The sequence below is a fragment of the Saccopteryx leptura genome, chromosome 3 (genome assembly GCF_036850995.1).
Source record: "Saccopteryx leptura isolate mSacLep1 chromosome 3, mSacLep1_pri_phased_curated, whole genome shotgun sequence".
NCBI classification, from domain to species: domain Eukaryota; kingdom Metazoa; phylum Chordata; class Mammalia; order Chiroptera; family Emballonuridae; genus Saccopteryx; species Saccopteryx leptura.
In genome coordinates, this window is record NC_089505.1 from 92076174 (window position 1) to 92097511 (window position 21338).

Consider the following 21338-nt stretch of genomic DNA (forward strand, 5'->3'; position numbering starts at 1 on the left):
TGGCTTCATGGCTGGTGGTGCAGCAGCAGGGCAGAGAGCTGCTCTGTGCAGCCTAGCTCATGAAGGCTATTTGGGGGAAGTCAGTAGGGAGGCTGAGTGCCCCCTAACCCCTGGCTGTTGAGAGGGGCCTGGAAGAGTTGGCAAGGATCTTGTGTACCCTGGCCTGGGCTCCAATTTCTCTCCTGATCTCTGCCCCTTTCTCACCTATTTCATTCTTGGCAGCTAGGGACCCCCAAACAGACCAATTCTCTCTCAAAGGATGGGGTTCTATGGTTGGGATTGGTCCCCTCCCTACTGCCCACCAACGACCAGCGGCCAAGGATTTCAACAAACGAACTCGCAGAAGCCATCTCGCTTTATTTTTTCATTCCTGCCGTTCAACCATTTTGCAGAAGCTGAGGATGAATGGATTTTGGAGGGAAAGGAGGACTATCCGGGCACAGACCCTCCCAGAAATAGTCTTTGCACACTGCCGAGGCTGGTTAGACTTGAGAAGCAATTTAACAATAAACTCTACAGAATTAGAAATGTACAAAAGTGTCAAAGTGGCTGTTGGCTGTTTTTTTTGCCTCCCCCATGGGGTCAGTCATGCCCATCAGTCCTGTGCAAAGGTCCTGGGGCTAGCCGGAGGGGGCAACAACCAGATTCTTCTATGGGAGAAGAACAATCCTGCTCACCCAGCAGAAGTGTGCCAAGGGGCAGGCACAGGGTGGGGGGGTGCACCCAGGTGCCATGGCTGCCCTCAGGCTCTGTGGCTTTTGAGCGTGTCTCCACCCTGACTTTATGTCCGGCCTTTAAAAGTGTTCATGCAGGTGTAGGTTCCTGAGAATCTGTGGATCTCCTCGAGTGCCGCTTGTGGGAGTATGCTGGGGGTAGGGAGAAGAAGAAGAAAAAAAAAAGATGGTCAGTGGGGTGGGGAACCAGCAGCTGGGTCACCAGTGGCCACAGAAGCTGGCATAGCAGAGTGATGCCTATAAGCTATCCCCACCCCTCTCTCAAGTCCAGAAGCCATCCCAACCACCCCTCTGTGGAGGAAGAGCTTTCAAGTAAGTGGATAAATGGCTGTTTACAAGGCAAATGTGGGCAGTAGAAGTATACTTCCAAAGACACATTCCTTGCATTTTAGGACCCATACGTATCTCAGAGATCAATTAGCTCCAATTGCCACTTGCTCAACAAATATTTACTGTGTGCCGCTGAGGACTTGGGTACTGGGTGTCACCTCCTCCAGGTAAACACCCCACACTCATGCCCAGGCTTCTCTGGGTTCCCCACAGTCCAGTGCTTTCCCGACAAGCCCGGGTGTTGTCCTCACTGTTTACTTGTCAAGCCCACGGGTGTGCTGCCCAAAATCTGCAAAGCTCTAGGGACCCTGATACCAGGCATATCCTGGAAAAGGACCATCTCCTCCAGAGAGCCTGTGTCCCAGGTGCTCTGCCCTAGTGACCCCCACCAGACTAGCACTGTGACATTTCTTTTTCTCTTTTTAGCAACAGAGAAAGAGAGGGACAGACAGATAGGAAGGGAGATGAGAAGTATTAACTCATAGCTGCAGCACCTTAGTTGTTCATTGACTGCTTTCTCATATGTGCCTTGTGTGTGTGTGGGGGGGGGGGGTGCTCTAGCCGAGCCAGTGAGCCCTTTCTTCAAGCCAGCGACCTTGGGCTTTAAGCCAGCAACCTTTGGGCTCAATCCAGTGACCATGGAGTCGTGTCTATGATCCTACACTTATGCCAGCAATCCCGCACTCAAGCTGGTGAGCCCATGCTTAAGCTGCGACCTCGGGGTTTTGAACCTGGGTCCTCAGGGTCCCAGGCTGATGCTCTACCCTCTGTGCCACCGCCTGGTCAGGCCTCTGACATTTCTGTCACTCTGCCCACTGAGTCTCCCTTTGATAATCAACAACTATAGTGATTTTAGATCTTGGCTCAGCCACCAGGGCCCCCACTCCTCTTCCTGGGGGGCCCCATGTGCTCTAGAGCCCTGCTCCCTCAGGGGTGGGGTGGGCTGCCGGCCCCTGGCCTCTCTCTTCCCTTCTCACCCTGCTCCAGCAGTCCTGGCCGATCCGATCCGTTGGTTCCTGTCATTGGAGTTCTTTCCTGTCTCAGGGTCTTTTACCAGCTGTCCCATCGGCCTGGCTCCCTCCTCCCAGCATGTCCACTCAGAGTGGCCTCTGACCCCATCCCCTGCTAAGCAGCTTCCCCGGTTTCCCTGAGCCTCTGCATTAAAAAGCTCTGACTTCTCTATTTGATTATGCTTCCTGAAGGCTGGGGCTATGTGACCTTAGGACAGTGGTTCTCAAAGTGTGGCCCAGGAACCCTCGGGGGTAGCTGAGATCTCTTCAGTGGTCTGCAAGGTCAAACGACTTTTGTGATAACACTAAGATATTTGCCTTTTCTCTCATCCTCTCACAAATGTCCATGTGAGTTTTCTGGAGGCTACATGACATGTGACATCACAACAGATTAAAATCAGAAGCAGATATAAGAACCCACTTGTCTTCACATGTGCTGGACAATGAACGGCTTTGCAAAACAGTAAAACAATGCCCTTCTCACTACATCCTTTTTTGAAAATTTACCTGGCTTCCATAACGAGTCATTTACGTTAACATGGGATAAAAATTTTTTTATCATTATTTATAAATGAACAAATATTATAAATATTTATATAACGAAGGTATAAATCTTATAAACTTCTTTTTTTCAGTTTTTAATTTCTAATAATACCATGAACAGCAATTGATACAACTCCCATAGACTAGAGCTCCTTGGGCAGCACAATAGTTTTTAAGATCTCATAAAGGGGTCCTGGGCCCAGCTCGTTGGAGAAGTTACCCCAGACTGAGGACAGGAAGCCCCAGGCACGTGAGCCGCCACACCTCGTCATCACGCCCACAGCAGATGTGACTCGTGGGTCACGGTGTGCTTTTTCCCGCCTGAGGTCTCATCCCCACGGGGTCCACTGGGAGCAGGGGCCGTGGCGGCCTGAGCCAGGCCCGAACTCTCTCCACAGCCCCATACCTTTTCAAGATAATGAGGGCATGCATCGTCCAAGGCAGCAGGAGCAGGGCCTGGTTGAGCTGCACGGCCTCCACCGTCCTCCGGGCCACCGTCTCCGGCTTCAGTGGGGGGAAGAGGTTGGGGAACCTGAACGCAGGTAGAGACGTGGTGGGTTTCTCCCAGAGAAGCAGGAGCTTCTGCCGATAGCCTCCTTGGCTGGCGGGTCTGTGTCACCCCTCCGGTGCCTCTTTGAGAAGACCCGAGGTTGGGAGACTTGAGACCTGTTTGGAATCTCTTCCCACCCTCCACTGACACCCCCAGAAGTGTCAGGAGGTTCTCACTCCCTCCCTCACTCTGCCCACTGAGTCTCCCGTTGATAATCAACAACTATAATGATTTTAGATCTTAGTGCAGCCACCAGGGCCCCCACTCCTCCTCCTGGGGGACCCCATGTGCTCTAAAGCCCTGCTCCCTCAGGGGTAGGGTGGGCTGCCGGCCCCTGGCCTCTCCCTTCCCTTCTCACCCTGCTCCAACAGTCCTGGCCGATCCGATCCATTGGTTCCTGTCATTGGAGTTCTTTCCTGTCTCAGGGTCTTTTACCAGCTGTCCCATCGGCCTGGCTCCCTCCTCCCAGCACGTCCACTCAGAGTGGCCTCTGATCCCGTCCCCTGCTAAGCGGCTTCCCTGGGTTTCCCACACCTAGAATGGCCTTGCCTGTTTGCCTGTTTCCTTGTTTATGGCCTCCCCCCCCCCTCTCATCTCACTGTGAGTTCCACAAGGGCAGAGGCCAGATGAGTCTGGCTCCCTGTTGTAACCCCCATGGGCTGTGACTGGCACATACCAGGGGCTCAGTAAACGCTTGCTGAATGAATGAACCCAGAATGACTTGCTACTCCCTCCGTGTGTCCTGCTCATCCTGGCTGGAGGCAGGGACTCTGCAGAGAGTGGCCTCTGCCTCGCCTGCCAGTTCACTCATCAATTCATTGAAACATTTACAGCGTGCTCTTCATGGGGCTGATGAATGAATGATCGAATAAGCAGGCACCAGGGGCTTCTCGTGCCTATTCACGGGCATCTGGCTGAGACCCATAGGACGCTGACGCTCCCCAAGTGCCAGGCCTGTGCTGAGTGCTCACCGGTAACCACTCACTGCAGTGTACAGGAAAGGAAACTGAGGCTCTGGGAAGTGGGTGGTGGGTCAGGGATTTCAACCAGGCCAGCATGGAGCCCAGGCTCTGTCCCCGCCCTCGCTCAGGGCCTGCTCCACCCCTCTGGGGCCCTGCAGGCACAGTGCTGGGGCTGCTGGCTCTGACCTCAATCCCACAAAGGGCCTGTGAGCTGCTCTGGCACCAGGAGGATTAAGGGTGATGAGTCACCTGGGTCTGATGTCACCCCGAGCAAAGGGCAACTCTTGGGCCCCCCACGCTGACTTGGTTGGCCTCAGAGACTCCACGGATCTCACCGCCCCCCCACCCCCTACCCCCGCCCTGGGCTTCCTCTGCTGTCACAATGTGCTGCTAGGATCCCACAGCCCTGCAGTCTGGAAGCCCAGCCTCCAGAATCCCACAGATACGAACGTGTTGAGGCAGCTCACTGGGGTTGGAACCCGAGCAACACGGAGGAGAGTCGGGCCTTCCAGTCCTCCCCTGGGCCAGCCCTGCTCCCAGGGGAAAGGAAGACAGGATGGTCAGACCAAGCTCCACGGGGTCGGGAGGCTCTTCCCAGCAACCTCGCTGCAGGAGAACTTGAGCGACGCCTCACACACGTCTGCTGGAAAAACTGTCTCTTTTCTCTCCGTGGCGGAACCGACAGAGCTATTAACTCCCACGGAGGCAGAAGGCAGCGCACACTCTGGGAAAAGCATGCTCAGCTCATTCCGTCCGTGTGGCCTTGGGCAAGTAACTTCACTCCTCTGAGCCTCACTTCCCTGAATGTGACATGGGGACAAGAGCTCCCTCGCTGGGGGGTGTCCCGAGGGCCAAAGGTGGCAGGGTTTGTCAAGTGTCAGATGCGGCTAGAACCCACATGATCAATCCATGGCCGTTAACAAATAACACCCCTATGGCTGCCATTGCTGGAAAACCCATCGGTTTTGTCCTGAACACCTAAACACCCTCCACCCCTGGAAGCTGGTAGGAGAGAAAGCCCACGCTTTTCTCCTTTTATTTCTTTTCTAGCACCAATCACCCTTTATTACCCTTCTCCCAAGCTCTCGAGGCTTACCTGCCCAACAGGTAACTAATTTCACCTGGAGCTGACTGCCTGCTAGGCAGGATAGATATTCACACCCAGGAGCACTGAACCCGTGAAGTAGGGGGCCCACGCTTATCTACCCCTTCCTAGAGGTGAGGAACACAGGCACAGAAAAGCTAAGGGACTTCCCCACCGTGACACAGAGCTGGGCTGTGGCCCCAGGTAGCTGGGGCCATACTGGGAACCACTGGAAAAAATGACTTGAGGAAAACCTTGAAATGCCCTTCTCAAAGGGTCAGAAAGGAAGAAACTGCTGGAAGGTGAACTGAACAGAAGGCGGGGTCTGCAACTGTCCCTCCCACTTCCGTGCCTGGGCATCCAATGAAAACCGTGATTGCCACGGCTGTGTTTCTAGCCCTCATGGGCTTTCTGCATCCAGCGCTTCCTGTGTGCCCAGATGAAAAGAAACCAGACCAAGACCTCAGGATGGGGGGGCACGGCAGCCAACAAGGCACATTAATAGGCATCAATCCAGCCTCCCCTAAATTCAGAATCTACAATAATTGGCATGCAAGTCAGGTGGAAATGTATACTTCTGGGACACGCTGAAGATATGGTTTGCCAGGAAGATTAATAACAGATGCATTTGTGAAGATGTCTATTATTAGCAAAAACAGTTAAAGAGTGCTGGTTCGTTACTGAGCATAGAGGGTGCCCCAGGCTTCAGTCTGGATCCGTTACACCTGTAGTTTTTCATTCTTCCAATAACCCCGTGAAGAAAATGCTATTTCCACCGTCTTAACAGAATGAGCGAAATAAAACCCAGAGAGATAAGAGAATAGGCTCAAGATCTCGCCGCTGTTCGGTGGCTGAGGTGTGACTCAAAACCAGGTGTTCTGATTCTTAATCCCTGCCCCCCCTACGCACACTCGGTAATCATCTCGAAGGTGTACATGCATGCCCTCCACTGAATGCCTGTAGTTCATTTGCATACAATAAAAGGCATCAATCTTAAGTGTACGGTGTGATTAGTTTTTACCTATGTAACCACCGCCCAGAGCAAAGAGAGAGAACATGTCTAAAAGCCTACCTAGCACGTTCCCTGACGCTCCCTGGTTCTGACTTCTGTTGCCCGGGCCTCGTGTTTCCCTGTTCTAGGACTCTAGAAATGGAATCGTTCAGAAAGCGTTCTTGTGTCTCCAGCTTCCTTTGCTCAATGTCACACTTTGGAGCCTCATCCCTGCTGCTCATGCATCGGCTCTGTTCCCTTCCTCTAGCGGGCAGTATTCTACTGCCCACACTGGTACTCTGTAAGAGCGCCCTGATCCGGGGATCAGGACCTGGACCTCCATAGTGCCCGGTGTCTCACAGCTGGAGACTCAGGTATCAGACCTCAAAGCCGAAGAGAGAGGGCTCTGGGTTACTTCTGTATCTGCGCTCTCTGTGTGCCTCGGAGGCCTCTCTCCTGGTCCCATCTGCCCGCATGACCTGGCTCGGGAAGGGCGGGTCCCCTGTTCACTGACCTGACCCTCATGCCCTGGAACATCTCGGTGCTGGTGTGGAAGGGCAGCACGGTGGTGGCACTGACGCCTGGACAGTCCAGCAGCCCCAGGGTCAGGCTCTCCATGAAGGCGAAGGCCGAGGCTTTGGAGGTGCAGTAGTCGATGGCGCCGGGGATGGCAGACAGCGCCAGCACCGAGTTGAGACACACGATGTGGCCGTTCTGCAGCTCCAGCATGCGTGGCAGGAAGGCCTTGGTGGTCTGAGGGTGGGTGGGAGGTCAGTGTGAAGCAGCTGTAGACCCCATACCCCTCTCAGGGAGCACAGACCACTCTGCACACACATGCACCACACCCCGTTATAGAGCTTTCCTGGGACAGGAGGGGGCCGAGGGCTGCCTGCTTGTAGGGCACTGGGTCCGCATATAAGGAAGTCCAGACATCGCCTAGGGTGGGTCATTCCTCTTTTCCTTGTCCTTGGATATTACCCCCACCCCCACCCCGGCCTGAGCCCAAGCCCTTGTGAGCCTCTCCATATCTACCTAATGGCACCCAGGCCCCCTGGAAGGAAGGAACATGTCATTGTCATGTGCAGGGCTGGGTCTGGTCCAAAGCAGTCCTTACCCAGAACTGGCCCAGGGTGTTGATGTGCTGGGATTTGAGGAGGGCGTCATCGTCGCTGTCCATCAGGCTCTTCCCATGGACCACGGCAGCATTGTTCACCAGGATGGTGATGTCGCCCACCTGCAGGTGAGAGGGACGGCAGGTTCATCAGGGCATCCCCAGTGGCCTGTACCCTATAGGGGTGGGACCTGGCCCAATCACCCCTGGCCATGTGACCTTGCGGGGCCATATCGCCACGCTGAGCATCAGCCTTGATCTGTAAGACAGAGCTAATGACCATACCAGAGTTGTTCTGAGGATTAGAAATAATTTATGGCCTGACCAGGCTCTGGCGCAGTGGATAGAGCATCGGACTGGGATGCGGAGGACCCAGGTATGAGACCCTGAGGTCGTCAGCTTGAGCATGGGCTCATCTGGTTTGAGCAAAGCTCACCAGTTTGGACCCAAGGTCGGTTGCTCGGTCTGCTGAAGGCCCACGGTCAGAACACATATGAGAAAGCAATCAATGAACAATTAAGGTGTCGCAATGAAAAACTGATGATTGATGCTTCTCATCTCTCTCCGTTCCTGTCTGTCTGTCCCTATCTATCCCTCTCTCTGACTCTCTCTCTCTGTATCTGTAAAAAAAAAAAAGAGAGAGAAAGAAATAGTTTATGGGCTCTGGCCGGTTGGCTCAGTGGTAGAGTGTCTGCTCATCATATGAATGTCCCAGGTTCAATTCCTGGTCAGGGCACACAGGAGAAACAACCATATGCTTTTCCACCCCTCCCCTCTCCCTTCTCTCTCTCTCTCTTTCTGCCCCTCCCACAGACATGGCTCAATTGGTTCCATCGCATCACCCTCAGGTGCTGAGGATGGCTCTATGGAGCCTCCACCTGAGGCGCTGAAAATAGCTCAGTGGCAAGCATGGCCCCAGATAGGCAGAACATCAGCCCCAGGCAGGGATTGCTGGGTGGATCCTGGTGGAGCGCATGTGAAAGTCTATCTATCTCCCCTCCTCTCACTTGGAAAAGAAGAAAAAAAAATTTATGGCACAGAGCACATTTATAATAAAAATTGTACATAAAAATTGTATTGTTCATAAAAATTGTTAACATTTACCATGTGCCAGTACTTAACAGGGTGGCTTTGCTCTCTTGGAGCTCACTGATACACTCAGTTTAATAGATGTCTGGAGTCGGGAGAAAGATTTTCCCAGAGGCAATGGGACATTTCCCCCCAGGGTCTAAGATAGAAACTCCCACGGTCTAAATTCCAAAGGGGATAAAAAATGATTACTCCTGTTATTTAATCAACCTATACCCCTAATTCCTGCTTCCTGCAACACACACATACAAGCACACATATGCACATGCATACACAAACACATAGGCACACACAACTCTTAGACCAGCTTCACGAGAGAGTCCCCAGACACGCTCTGGAAACAGCCACTCTGCCATAGATAGCAATGCTGGGTCCCAGGCCACGTGAGCATGTTCTCTTTGGCTAGTCTTCTCTGTGTCCAGCAGAGCCAAGGATAGACCCTCCCCAGCTACTTACCTTCTCCCGGACAGCTTTGGCCGTCTGGTACACCTCCTCCCGGTTGCCGACGTCACAGATGAAGTAGTGGCACTCTGTGCCCATCTGCCGGATCTCCTCTGTCGTCTCCTTCAAGCATTTCTCTGTTCGGCCCCAGAGAACAATCTGCAAGGAAACAGTGATGGCACTGAACGGCGGTAACTAAGCAAGCTGCCACAATTCGATGATTGTCATCAGAAACTCAGCGTGTAACGTAATCTGCCCAAGAGCCGGCTTCCCTGCATCCACCAGAGAGAGTGAGCAAAGCAAATGAATGATATGATATTTTTAAAAGGGTTAGAGCCTACTCTGAAGGGAACCATTAGCTTCTGACCGCCCCATCTATGTGATACGTCTGAGTCTTACGCATTCCTTTCAGCAGGATGCCTCCCACCAGCCCAGTTATCCTACACAGTTAGAAGCAACAGCAGAGCTCTTTCTGTACAATGTCCCAGATTATTCTCAGTTAGGAACAAACTGGCCTTCTCACCAGTTAGGTCCAGAGCCAGTTTTATAAGCAGTGTTGGTTAGATCGCACAGGGAGGGTTCGATCGTGGGGTGCACAGATGCTGAGCGGGGCCTTCACCTCACTGCAGTCACACTCGGAAGGAGGCCAGGAAGAGAGGCCACCAGGTTCCCGGGGCGGAGGGAACTGCCTCACCTCTCAGTGAATAAACTCGGGACTTACTATGCTAGGAGGTAACCCTGGCAAGACCAAGACATGGATTCTTCTTTTTAAAAAAGGTTTTATTTATTTATTTTAGCCAGAGAAGAGGTAGAGGTAAGGAGGAGCAGGAAACATCAACTCCTAGTTGCTACCCGTATGTGCCTTGACCCTAGGCATGCCTGGGGATTTGAACTGGCGACTTCAGCATTCCAGGTCGACACTTTATCCACTGCGCCACCACAGGTCAGGGAAAATGGACTCTTAAAGGGGTTGGACAGCCTGACCTGTGGTGGCGCAGTGGATAACGTGTCGACCTGGAAATGCTGAGGTCGCCGGTTCGAAACCCTGGGCTTGCCTGGTCAAGGCACATATGGGAGTTGATGCTTCCAGCTCCTCCCCCCTTCTCTCTCTCTCTCTCTCCCTCTCTCTCTCCTCTCTAAAAATGAATAAAGAAAAAAAAGAAAAAAAAAAGATTAAAAAAAAAAGGGGGGTTGGACAAATTTATGAATGGCCAGCCATAAAGGCTCAGCAGAGAAGCCTGGCTATTTCTCAGCTTGACCTGAGCAAGAACGACACACCATACAACCTGCCCTTGGGTCTAGAGGGTTGGACTGAGAACCCTAACTAAGACACAGCTTAATCAGCGCAGAGGGAGGGAAGGCTGGGACTGGGGACCGTCAGAGAAAGGATGAGATAAAAAGGCTCCTTGGAGATTAGTCTAATGGGTTTCTATTTTTGTTTCTTCTCTTGGTTTTCAAAATTATCAATGAAACATCTCCTTTAAAAACCCAACCTGGAAACCCCAACGTGTGAAACAGGCACAGGGAATAAATTACGCATCCAAGTCCATAGTTTCTGGAGCTAAAAGCAACTGAAAAGAACAGAAAGGCTGCGTTGGGAAGGCATACATTCTCAAGTGGGGGTTACAGACGGAGCGCAGTTACGTCGGACCAGAACGCAACTGACTTCTGTCTTTTGCTTTGTGACACAGGACAGAGAGAAGCCACACCACGAAGCAGTTGTTGGCAGTAACCGTTTATCAGTTGTTTACCTTGACATCTCAGTGCTGTCATGTAAGCAAGAAAGGGCCCCAAAGAGGTGTCGCTAGCTGGCAAGAACACACGAAGGCGCTGGTGGTCTCCAACGAATTGGATTTTCTTTTTTATTAGAGGTTTTTAAGACTTTGAAGTAGTTTTTAAAAGAAAATAAAAATGTTTTCTCAACCGCTAAAACAGCTCTGGGGAAGCCCAGTCTGAAAGCCCACCTTGTGTAACCACGTTGTTTATTTTAATTGAAGTCCCCACACACAGGAAGGGGAGGATTCCATCAATGGCTCTCTTTGACCCAAAAGCCCACCAAGGGTGAACGGACTGCAGTTAGGCTCCAAGGGACACCTTGTCTGCTGAACTAAAAGCAGACCTAGCACGTGCTCCTCCAGGAGAGGCTGGGGACAGTCACTTCATGAAGAAGACTAGACACAAACAACGTACAAGGCAGGCAGTTTGCTGTAGGCATGCTCTGCTCCACCAGATCTCGCCCTTGCCTTGGAGTCACAGTCCCCCAAGTTTCCTTCCATCCATCCTGTCACCCCATCCCTCCATCCCTCCATCCCTCCATCTTCTGAGTATGTTCCAGTGATTTGAAAGTAACCCTTTGCTTCCTTTCTCCTGCTCTGGTCCCTGCCTAACTAACCCCATCCCACCTCTGGCTCATATTGGACCCTGGGACTTGCATGATACCCTAGGGTCTGGTGAGGCAGAGGCAGGTGCCTCGGGGGACTTTTGAGAATTTCTGGACAAGTTTGTCAGGGAGGGGAAGCTTAAAATGGGGCTTGTTGGAAGGTACAGGAGGTCCAGGTGCCTGGGAACACAAGTGGTTGCCTCACAGCGTCTGGGGCAACAGTCTAGACAGGAGCCCTTCATTCCGGGAACCCTGGGTTCTTCTCAGCACAAACAGGTACACAGGGGGTTCCAGCAGAAGGGCCGCCGAGGGCCTCGAGGCTGCTGGACAAGATGAAGTCTTCCTGGATCCCCGAGTTCTCAGGTTCAGCAGGGAGGGCAGGGATCTAAAGCCCCGTGTGGGCCCTGGCCGGTTGGCTCGGCGGTGGAGCTTCGACCTGGCGTGCAGGGGACCCGGGTTCGATTTCCGGCCGGGGCACGCGGAGAGGCGCCCATTTGCTTCTCCACCCCTGACCCCTCCTTCCTCTCTGTCTCTCTCTTCCCCTCCCGCAGCCGGGGCTCCATTGGAGCAGGGATGGCCCGGGCACTGGGGATGGCTCCTTGGCCTCTGCCCCGGGCGCTGGAGTGGCTCTGGTCCTGGCAGAGTGACGCCCCGGAGGGGTGGAGCATCGCCCCCTGGTGGGCAGAGCTTCGCCCCTGGTGGGCGTGCCAGGTGGATCCCGGTCGGGCGCATACAGGAGTCTGTCTGACTGTCTCTCCTCGTTTCCGGCTTAAAAAAATAAATAAATAAAATAAAAATAAAGCCCCGTGTGGTTTGCCCCGGAAACTGGCAACCATGGGACCTGGGAGGCTGGCCTTGTCTATGTGGCTGGAAGGACAAGCTGAAGATGGACCCAGGGCTGGGGTACGGGGGTGAAGGCTGTGCCCCATGCCTTTCACGGGTGTGGGATACAGCTAGCTGGGACCCTGAGGTTTGGCCATGTCCTCTCAAGGCTCTGTGGATGACACTCCTGATGGCAGGGGGACTGGCCTGCTTGTGTCTGCTCAGAGCCCCCCTTCTTCCTGGGCTATATGGCAGCTTTGCTTTCTGACCTCCTCACCCAAACCTCCTGGGCCGGGAGCTTCCAGGCCCTTGATTCTGGGTTGTTCATTTTCATATGTGCTGGTGCCATTTGTTGACTGAATGAAAGTTCAGGATCACAGGCGGGATGGGGTGGGAGGGGTTAAATGGCCTCTCTAAGGCTGAGACTATTCCATCTCCCTTGACTGAGTCATTTAGGGCCTCAGAACCCTCAACACAGAGTCTACTTAGACCAAGAGCCAGCAAGACCTGGGATTTACCTCTCTGAGTCTGTGTCTCTGTGTATGTGTACGTGTGTGTGTGTGTCCACACACGTGTCTCTCTGTGTCTGTGTACATGAGTGTGTGCAGCTTTTTGCACTATTATGCATTTTCTCAGGCCTTTGGTGGATGTTCAGAGTCCCTGAGAGCCAGGCTGGGCATGTTCCCATCTTCGGACCCAGGGGCATTTCCATGGCAACGGCATAACCAGGGGCTGGTCTAATGGCTGTGGGAGGTGATGTGGAGGAGATAGTTGGGGCCACTGTAGCCACCATCTATCTCTTCCTGGCCTCCCTTCCTCCTCCAGTCTGCTGCCCAGGCCCCTCTGGGGACCCAGAGTCATGACCAGGACCCTGGCTGGTACAGCTTAGCAAGCCACCCAGGTGGCCCCAGGACCAGAATCACCTGTTGTTGACTCTGGACAGCTGACAGAGGAAGAGGCCCAGCCAGGGCCAGAATGGACACAGGGCAGGCAGAAGGCCGGTCTGAGGGTAGGGGGTGGGCAGGCTGGGGAAGGGTCAGATTTATGAGCCCTGGGAACCCAATACGGCCCCCTCTTAATTAATTCCCACGACAGGGAGCAGCTGGGGAGGGCCAGTGGCCCAGGGTTTACTCCTAAGCAGGATTTATAAAATACAGGCTTAGGGGAGCTCAACACCTGGCCCCGCCTCTCCTCTGGGGCAAATAGTTGGCTTCTGTTCTCCTGCGCCAATGACTGGTAAGGAGGAGGGAAGAGGACAGACCTGCGGCCTCCCGGGGGTGGCGGGCCCACAATGGCCGCAGCTGCCCTGCCCGGCCAGGCCTCCTAGCAAAGGCACAGTTCCTGCCCTTCTCCTCAGAGCCACCCTCCCAGAGGCGACAGCCTGCCAGAACCCAGGCTCACCCACAGGCTTAAAGGCGGTCACACAGACTTTGTATAGGCTATAAAGGCCCGAAGCCATGCTCAGTGGGTGGCAGAGGCAGACTCTAACCCAGAGTCTTTGTCTTCTACAGAAGCACCCCTGGACCCCGAGGCACCATGGGCTATTCTGAGCTCTGAGAGTTCTGGTCGCAAGTGTCACGTGTCCCCACCAGCGTTCCTTCCCACCCAGTCCGTCTTAAGCTTTGTCTCGCTCCACGTCCACAACAACTCATCCATCTGCTCCCCAGCACCGCGCAGAGGGCCAGCTGTGGGCCGGGCGCTGTGCCTGCTACCAGGGAGCCAACAGAGAACAACACAGACACGGTCCTCACCTCTGGGAGCCCACATTCCAGTGGAAGAAGACCCAGAGGAGGGAGGAAAGCGTTGGACACAAATCACCATGATTAGGATGAAGAATAAATGGGGAACTTCATTTAAATTGGGGGATTTATAGGGTTGCTACATTCCATCCTTGAGGAAACTGCAGCTCAGAGAGGCTAAGCAACTTGTCTGAGGTCACACAGCAACTGAGTGACTGAGCTGGGCTATGAAGCAAGATTCATCATCATTCCCTCTCCCAGGAGGAGAAAAGCCGTTTCCTCTCTTTACGCGGTCTCCTGGGGATCAAGCATGCAGACGCAGGCACCCTCTGAGGGTTTAGTAAGTGGTCTCATTATTTTCCACGGGGAGGGAGAGCTGAGAAGACCTCAGCACAGCCTCTCACTGTACCTCCTCTGCAGAAATAGTGCTCAGAGATCTAATGTTCAGGGGGGGAAAGGTATAACATTATCCCTACAGGATCAGTGCAACTCTAAAACTCAACGGTTAATGGAAGTCAAGTATGCTTGTAAACTCCTATTCATCCTGCAGAACCCTGCTTGAATGCCCCTTCAGTTCTGAAGCATCTCCGGCTGCTCCTTCCAGGATGATATCTGTGGAGTACTTGCCGTGGGCCGGTGCTGTGCTGAGTATATCCACATGTTTTCTTCTTTCATCCTCACGATCCCATGTAGGTATGGCTACTCTCTCCATTTTATGAGTGAGGCTTAGACAGGTAAAATGACCTGCCCAAGGTGATACCGCTTGGAATTAGCAGAGCAGTGTGACTCAGAATTCACGTTCCCTACCGCCAACCCTAACCCCTGTTCGTACCTCTACTATCCACAGAGGCCGGCATGCTGCTGGGCTTGTTTCTGAGCTCCCCACGAGTTCATGAGGTCCTCCAGGGAATCCTGCACGCCTCATAACCTCAGCATCCAACACAGCCCAGGCACAGAGTAAAACCCGGCTAACACCATCACGTGGCACTGGTCCACGTGGCCTCTAGAAAAACCTGCTGACCAGAGAGCTGACTCTCCGCCCCCCCAGCCTTGCTGTCCTCGCCCAAAGGGGCTCACACTCGTGCCTGGCCTTGATGTTCATCGCTGGCGTTCAGCTGCAGAGCACAGTCCCACCAGTGACATGAGCTGGGTGGTCTCTGGGCGGGTCCCAAGCAGAGCATCTGTTTATAATTGGCAGCTCTGGAAAGATCCAAGTGCCTGGGCAGGTCTTTGGAGGCTAGTTCATGTCCACAGGCTCTGAGTTTTGGACCAGACTGGTGCTATGTTGGCTTCCCAGAAGGAAAGAAAATGCCCACCAGGGACCCCAAACCACAGCAGGGTGGGCGGGGTGGGGGTGGGGAGGTCTCATTTTGGAGGGTGCACACTCAAGTCCACCCGGCACCTCCAGCAGGGGGTGTTAATAGAAGACTGTCCTTGTGGCCAGATGAGAACAAGCAAGCAGCAGAATGTAGTGTGGAAGCTGTCTAGAGTCAGAGCGTGGAAGCTGTCTAGACTCAGAGCAGCGGGCGAGTGGACATGGGTGGGTGGACAGGTGACGTCCGAGATATGGACACGGACTCTTCCTTGGTACACGCGTTGTAGAAGTTAAATTTTGAGCTTCCCCTTCTTTCTCATCCCTGTCCATTTCCAGAAAGAGACCCCTGTCTTGAACATAGTTGCCTAGAACCCGGGCTGGGGACTGGCCTGCCTGGGCTCAGTTCTCTGATCTGCCCCTTACGAGGTCCACAGACTTGGAACCCATTTCGCTGTTCTATCAATGAAGGTTTTTTTTAAAGCGCCCACTTTGAAGAGTGGTTGAAAGGATAAAAAAAAAAAAGGACATGATAAATGTTAAGTTATTGTTATTAATATTAACCCAGGAACAGAAATAGACCCCCACCTTTTGCTCACAGAATATCCTACTATCCCCCACAAAACTGAGTCATCAGGACAACAAATGCCTAGATGAGTCCTCCAGGGCCTCTGCTTCTAGACACAGCCTTGACTGGGGCAGAACCACAGAACCTTGGAGCCCTCTCCGTTCCCACCCTTCCACCTGCCTCAGCAGACCATCCTCCGTCTGCACTCCTGGCCCGGGAAAGTGGAGACCAGCATCACACCGTCTGACTGTGGAGAGGGCTGCAGGCCACCCACTGAGGGGGTTTCTCAGTAGGGAAGGACTTCATGCTGAGCCCTGGGGAGCCTGGTAGACAGGGCCCCAGGTCATCCAGAGCAGCAGTACTTTTCTTAGGCTCCTAGCCCTGTCCTTTCTACAAAGATCCTGTCGCTAAAAGTTTGAATGCTATCATGCTCACCCCCAACACTTTCTTCTCCAGGGCAGGATTTCTTCTTCTGTTTTGTTCTCCCCCTGAAATGATTATTTTGTAGGATGCCTCTAGCTCTCCTCCATTGGGGGGTGCCAGCCATCACCACGCACACAGGTCCAACAAGCCTCCCAACCCTTCTTCCAAAGACAGCCCTTCAGAACAGGACGAGGGTGCTCAGGTACCACCCTGAGGCATTGCCGGACGTCCTCATCTTTCTACCTTTCCTCCTGGGAGCCCTGCTTCCAAACTCGACCTGCCTCTGTCCATAGCCTGCCCTTGGGGTGGCCTTGGGTCCAGTGCCTATGTCCCACCGCTGACCCATTACCCCAGGGAACCAGAGGTGACAACAACTAGGGGGCACCTCTGTTAGACCAGAGTGAGGTCACCTCTTCCTGTCCCGGCACAGCCCAGCTGCCCCAGAGACAGGCAGGACTGTCGCACGTAGCAGTGCATGGTAAGCTCCTGCTGGCTCCGTCCCCACAGGGGCCTGCCGAGAACGTTCTGGTGACCGCCGGCTCGGCTGCTGGAGAGGACTGTTATGAATGCCCTCAAATTAGATCAGCTGGCGGTGCTCTCCGCCCACTGGTCCCTGACCACAGCCTGGAGCTGGACAGAACCATGCTCCCGGCCCACGTCCAGCCTGGAGTGGGCCCCGGAGGAGTCACAGGAACAACTTCCAGAGCTCACTCCCTGCTGGTGCCCCGCTGGCCCCTGCGGCAGCCTCTCCCCGGCTCCTCCAACAGCCCTGGGGGACGCATCTTGTCCACTGCGTACCCGGGAGAACTGCCACTCGAAGGGGCTACGTCGTACTCCCAGGGTTACTCAGCACGTGGGGGAGCCGGGCTCCAACCTGCTTGGCCTGATGGCCGACCTGTGCCCTTGGCCACTGCACACGACCCATAGGAGCAAGGTGACCCCATAAAGAGGACATATCCATTCACTGCGCAGGTGTCACAGAGCACACACCAAAGACGAGGGAGGGAGGCGCCCACCTCCCAGGGACAGAAGGAACCCTGCTGCCCTGCTCTGGGGCCCTGCATGGTCCCTCACCAAGTTCTTGCCGAATGAGTGACAGTGATGACGCCCAGCTCTTTGTAAGGATCCCAGGGGTCTTTCCAGGCTGAGGGGGAGGACTGGGGAGGGTAACAGATACCCAGCTCCTTTCTCTCTCTGAAGCCTCTTACTGTCCCCCACCTCCATTGTTTTTTCTCAACCTACATCTGATCCACCAGTCCCACCTCTGAAATCCAGAAGCTGACCCTTCTCCCCTGGCTGAGCTCAGCCCCAACGGCCCCTCACCTGGACCCCAGCAGAGGCCCACATATGACTTCCCGCTCTGACTCTTGCCCCAGAGTCCTTGCCTCTGCCTCAGTGTATTCTCAATCAAGCGGCCAGACAGATCCTGGTAGAATATAACTGGCTGTGCTCATAACTCCCAATGGCTCCCCACTGCACCTGGAGTCAAGTCCCCAGTGACCACAGGCCTCCCTGCCCTCTGACCTCAGCTCTTGCCCTCCCGGGGCTGACTGCCTCCTGGCTCATGTACCCCCCCGACCCAAGGCCACGTGTCTCAGGGCCTTTGCACCAGCTCTTCTCTGTCCTCGTTCCCCCAAGCAGACCTATTCCCACGCCCTCCTCCCTCATAGGTTCTGGTTAAGTGTGTCTTTACCTGACAGACCTTTGTGTAAAATGCCTCCCACTCCCACAGACACTCACTTCCCAGCCCTACTCTTGCTTTTTAAAAATAATGTTTTATTAACAGGCTTTATTCTTCTGAGCAGTTTTAAGTTCACAGCAAAATTGAGTAGAAGGGACAGAGGTTTCCTACGTAACCCCAGTCCCCACGCACACACAGCCGCCTCACCCACTATCAACATCAGCACCAGACGGTACATTTGTTATGATGAAGGGACCCACATTACCACGTCACCATCACCCAAGTCCATGCTTCACACCAGTCAGGCACTTTTGCATGTTCTACGGGTTTAGACACATGAGCAGTGACAGGTATCCACCTGTAGTATCACAGAGAGCGGTTTCACAGCCTGACACATCCTCTGTGCTCTGCCTACCTGGCCCTTCTTCCCACAGGTCCTGGCAGCCACTGATGTGTTCATGGTCTCCACAGTTTTGCCTTTTAGAGAACATCACAGAGTTGGGACCACATAGTAGGCAGCCTTTTCAGACTGGCTTCTTTCACTGAGTAGTAGGCATTTAAGTGTCCTCCATGTCTTTTCATGGCTTGAGAGCTCATTTCTTTGGAGTGCTGAATACTATCTCATTGTCTGAGTGTCCCACAGTTTATTTATCCACTCATCGACCAAAGGGCACCTGGGTTGCAAGCTTTTGGCCATTATGCATGGAGCTGCTGTAAATATCCGTGTGTGTGACCCTGCCTTTTTAGGTCTCTCCCAGTGGCCAAGGCACACGCCTCCCTCTGTGATGATATCTCATGTTCCCGAGGAGAGAGGGCACCCCCTTCAAAACCTAACACGGTCGGCCCTGGCCGGATGGCTCAGTGGTAGAGCGTTGGCCTGGCGTGCAGAAGTCCCGGGTTCGATTCCCGGCCAGGGCACACAGGAGAAGTGCCCATCTGCTTCTCCACCCCTCCCCCTCTCCTTCTTCTCTGTCTCTCTCTTCCCCTCCCACAGCCGAGGCTCCATTGGAACAAAGATAGCCCGGGCGCTGGGGATGGCTCCTTGGCCTCTGCCCCAGGCGCTAGAGTGGCTCTGGTCGCAACAGAGCAACGCTCCCCACCCTCCCCCACCCCCCACCCCCGAGGGGCAGAGCATGGGCCCCTGGTGGGCGTGCTGGGTGGATCCCGGTCGGGCGCATGCGGGAGTCTGTCTGACTGTCTCTCCCTGTTTCCAGCTTCGGAAAAATACAAAAACAAAAACAAAAAACAAAAAACCTAATATGGTCACCACCTACCAAGAGCAAGTGCTCAGGAACCAAGTGTGACAACTGGGCCAAGACCCTGTCTCGTCCCTGGGTGTGATTCTTGTGAGTCTTTCTGGTTCTGGGACCACCCCAAGAACACTCTCCAGGACTCTAGGGAGAGCAGAATGGACTTCTCACTTCCGGCCAGAAAGCCAGCGGCTGATGTTTCTTTTCACAAACATTAACCACCTGTGCAACAGGGCTATGCCTCCTCCAGACTGCTCATGACAAAATACAGGGGTGGAGAAACTCAAGTCAGAGTTGCTGGCTGATGTCCCATGACCTCTGCCCCAGTACCTCCACCTGAGTCGCCTATTGGAGAAGCCAGGTGACCTTGAGGTAGGTAGGGGGTACCCGACAGGGGACAGGAGAGCCAGCACCTACAGACTACTCTCCAGCACAATGTCCATCTTCAGTATTACTATCCCGAGAAATGGGATCAGAAGTTTGGCCCATGGATGAGGCTCAGATAGGCTAAGTAACTCATGCAGGCTGCACTACCAGAAGTTTCAAAGCAACACCTGACGCTGGACTTCAAAGCCAAGCGCCTTCACTTCTGCCTGTCCTGTGTCACTAACTCACTCATTCAAGGCGCTGTTAAAGGCCCTGGGACACAGTAGGAAATAAATCCATCCTACTCTCATGGAGTTCGCTTTCGTGTGTATATATAAAAGCTGGATGACAACAAACATATGAACAATTGACTAGATAATATACTGCTCACAAAAATTAGGAGATATTTCAAAATGAGTGTGAAACGATAAAAAAAGAAGCATTTGATTTTTTAAACAAAAACATCAGAAAAGCAAACAAGTCAAAGAAAGTTGTTTGATTATGCAAATAGATGAAAAACCAACTCTTATATCATTGGTGAAAATGCACTATACAAAAGGCTGAAAGTACAGGAGTATCTGCAAGGTCCCTGATCCCCTAATTTTTGTGAGCAATATATATAAAGGTGGCTAAGTGGGTGTGGAAGAAACAGGAAGCTTCATAGGGGGTAAGAGTGATGTTTAGAGGGGGGTAGGGACAAGGACAGCCTTTGATAAGGTAACATCTGGGCAGAGACTTGAAGGAAGTAAAGAAGGCAGCTATGCAGCCATTTCAGGCTGAGGAAACAGCCAGTGCAAAGGCCCTGGGGTAGGAGTGAGTTTGGTGTGTTGGGGCACAGCAAGGAAAGCAAGTAGCTGAGTAGAATGGGAAACAGGAAGTTGGGGGTGGCTGTTGTCATGGGGGGGGCTTTGACTTCTACTCTCAGTGATGAGAAGCTCTTCAGAGGATTATGAACAGAGAAAGGACAGCCTCTGACTTGCATTTTGGAACAAGTTCTGACTGCTGCATTAGAGGTATAGAATGGAGGTGGGAACCAAGGCAGTGGTGGGGGGCCAGTTAGGAGTGGTGGTATGGCAGGTGACAGATGTGACAGATGGAGGAGGATGGGGCACTGGGGTAGAGGTGCTGGAATGGGAGAGGTTCAGCATGGCTGCAGGGTTGGTCTGTGGGAAAAGAGAGCCCTGTGTGGCCTGAGAACCTGGAAGAAGGAGGGCGACAGGTTCCAAGTTCCTGAGCCTTGCTCTCTGGGGAAGGACGACTTGGGCAAGTCCCAGGTACTGAGAAAGAGAAAAGTCCTGCCTGAGACCTCCGACCCTCCAGCTTCCAGAACACTCGGCTTAAGCAGAGAGAGGGGGAGGGGTGACCAGGAGTGAGGAAACAGTTCCAGGTGGCCAGGGCAGCCTCCCGGGGCAGAGGTGCCTGGCTACTGGCCAAGCAGGCTAGCTACCTACCTAGTACTGCTGGTAAACACACCAGTTTCCAATAACAAAGTGGCCGGCCATCCCTACCCTGCCCTTGACGGTAATGAGCCGGCAGCACGCTCCGTGCAGGAAGAGGGAGACAAGCCTGCGCTCACATGATGGGCGAGGGGGTGGCAGGAGGAACCGTAGGGCGAAACCTCAACGGGTCTGGCAAGAGGCTCCAGGAAGTCTTACTGAGAGCGGCCCAGGGTGGGTGGAGTGTGGGGGCTCGTGGGGGTCCCGGGAGGGGTCGGAGTGGGGTTGGGCTCGAGGCCTGGGCGGGGATTGGGCTGGGATCCCATCTGGCAGATGGAAGAGGGATGGAAAGGGTAGGTAGATGGGGAAGGTGGGGTGGGGTGTCTAGTAGGGTGCAGAGCGGCAGCGGTGTGGACCAAGATAGGGAGGGACGGGAAGTGGGTAAAAAGAGGGGCGCGGGTTAGGGCTGGGTTTGGGATGAGGATTGGGGGCGCGGATGAGGAAAGGTAGGGCTTG

At 53.7% G+C, this 21338-nt stretch overlaps 1 protein-coding gene across 1 annotated transcript in view; it reads right to left on the reverse strand.

The window, feature by feature from the left end:
* Positions 1-337: 337 nt before the first annotated feature.
* The window catches only part of DHRS3 (dehydrogenase/reductase 3), a 40676-nt gene continuing 19675 nt past the window's right edge, over positions 338-21338 (reverse strand). Inside the window, exons 2-6 of the mRNA XM_066375105.1 lie at positions 8861-9004; positions 7319-7438; positions 6719-6957; positions 3024-3149; positions 338-866 (exon numbers count right to left, since the gene is read on the reverse strand). Coding sequence (XP_066231202.1) covers positions 782-866; positions 3024-3149; positions 6719-6957; positions 7319-7438; positions 8861-9004 — 714 coding nt within the window. The 3' untranslated portion in view covers positions 338-781. The remainder of the gene's footprint in view (positions 867-3023; positions 3150-6718; positions 6958-7318; positions 7439-8860; positions 9005-21338) is intronic.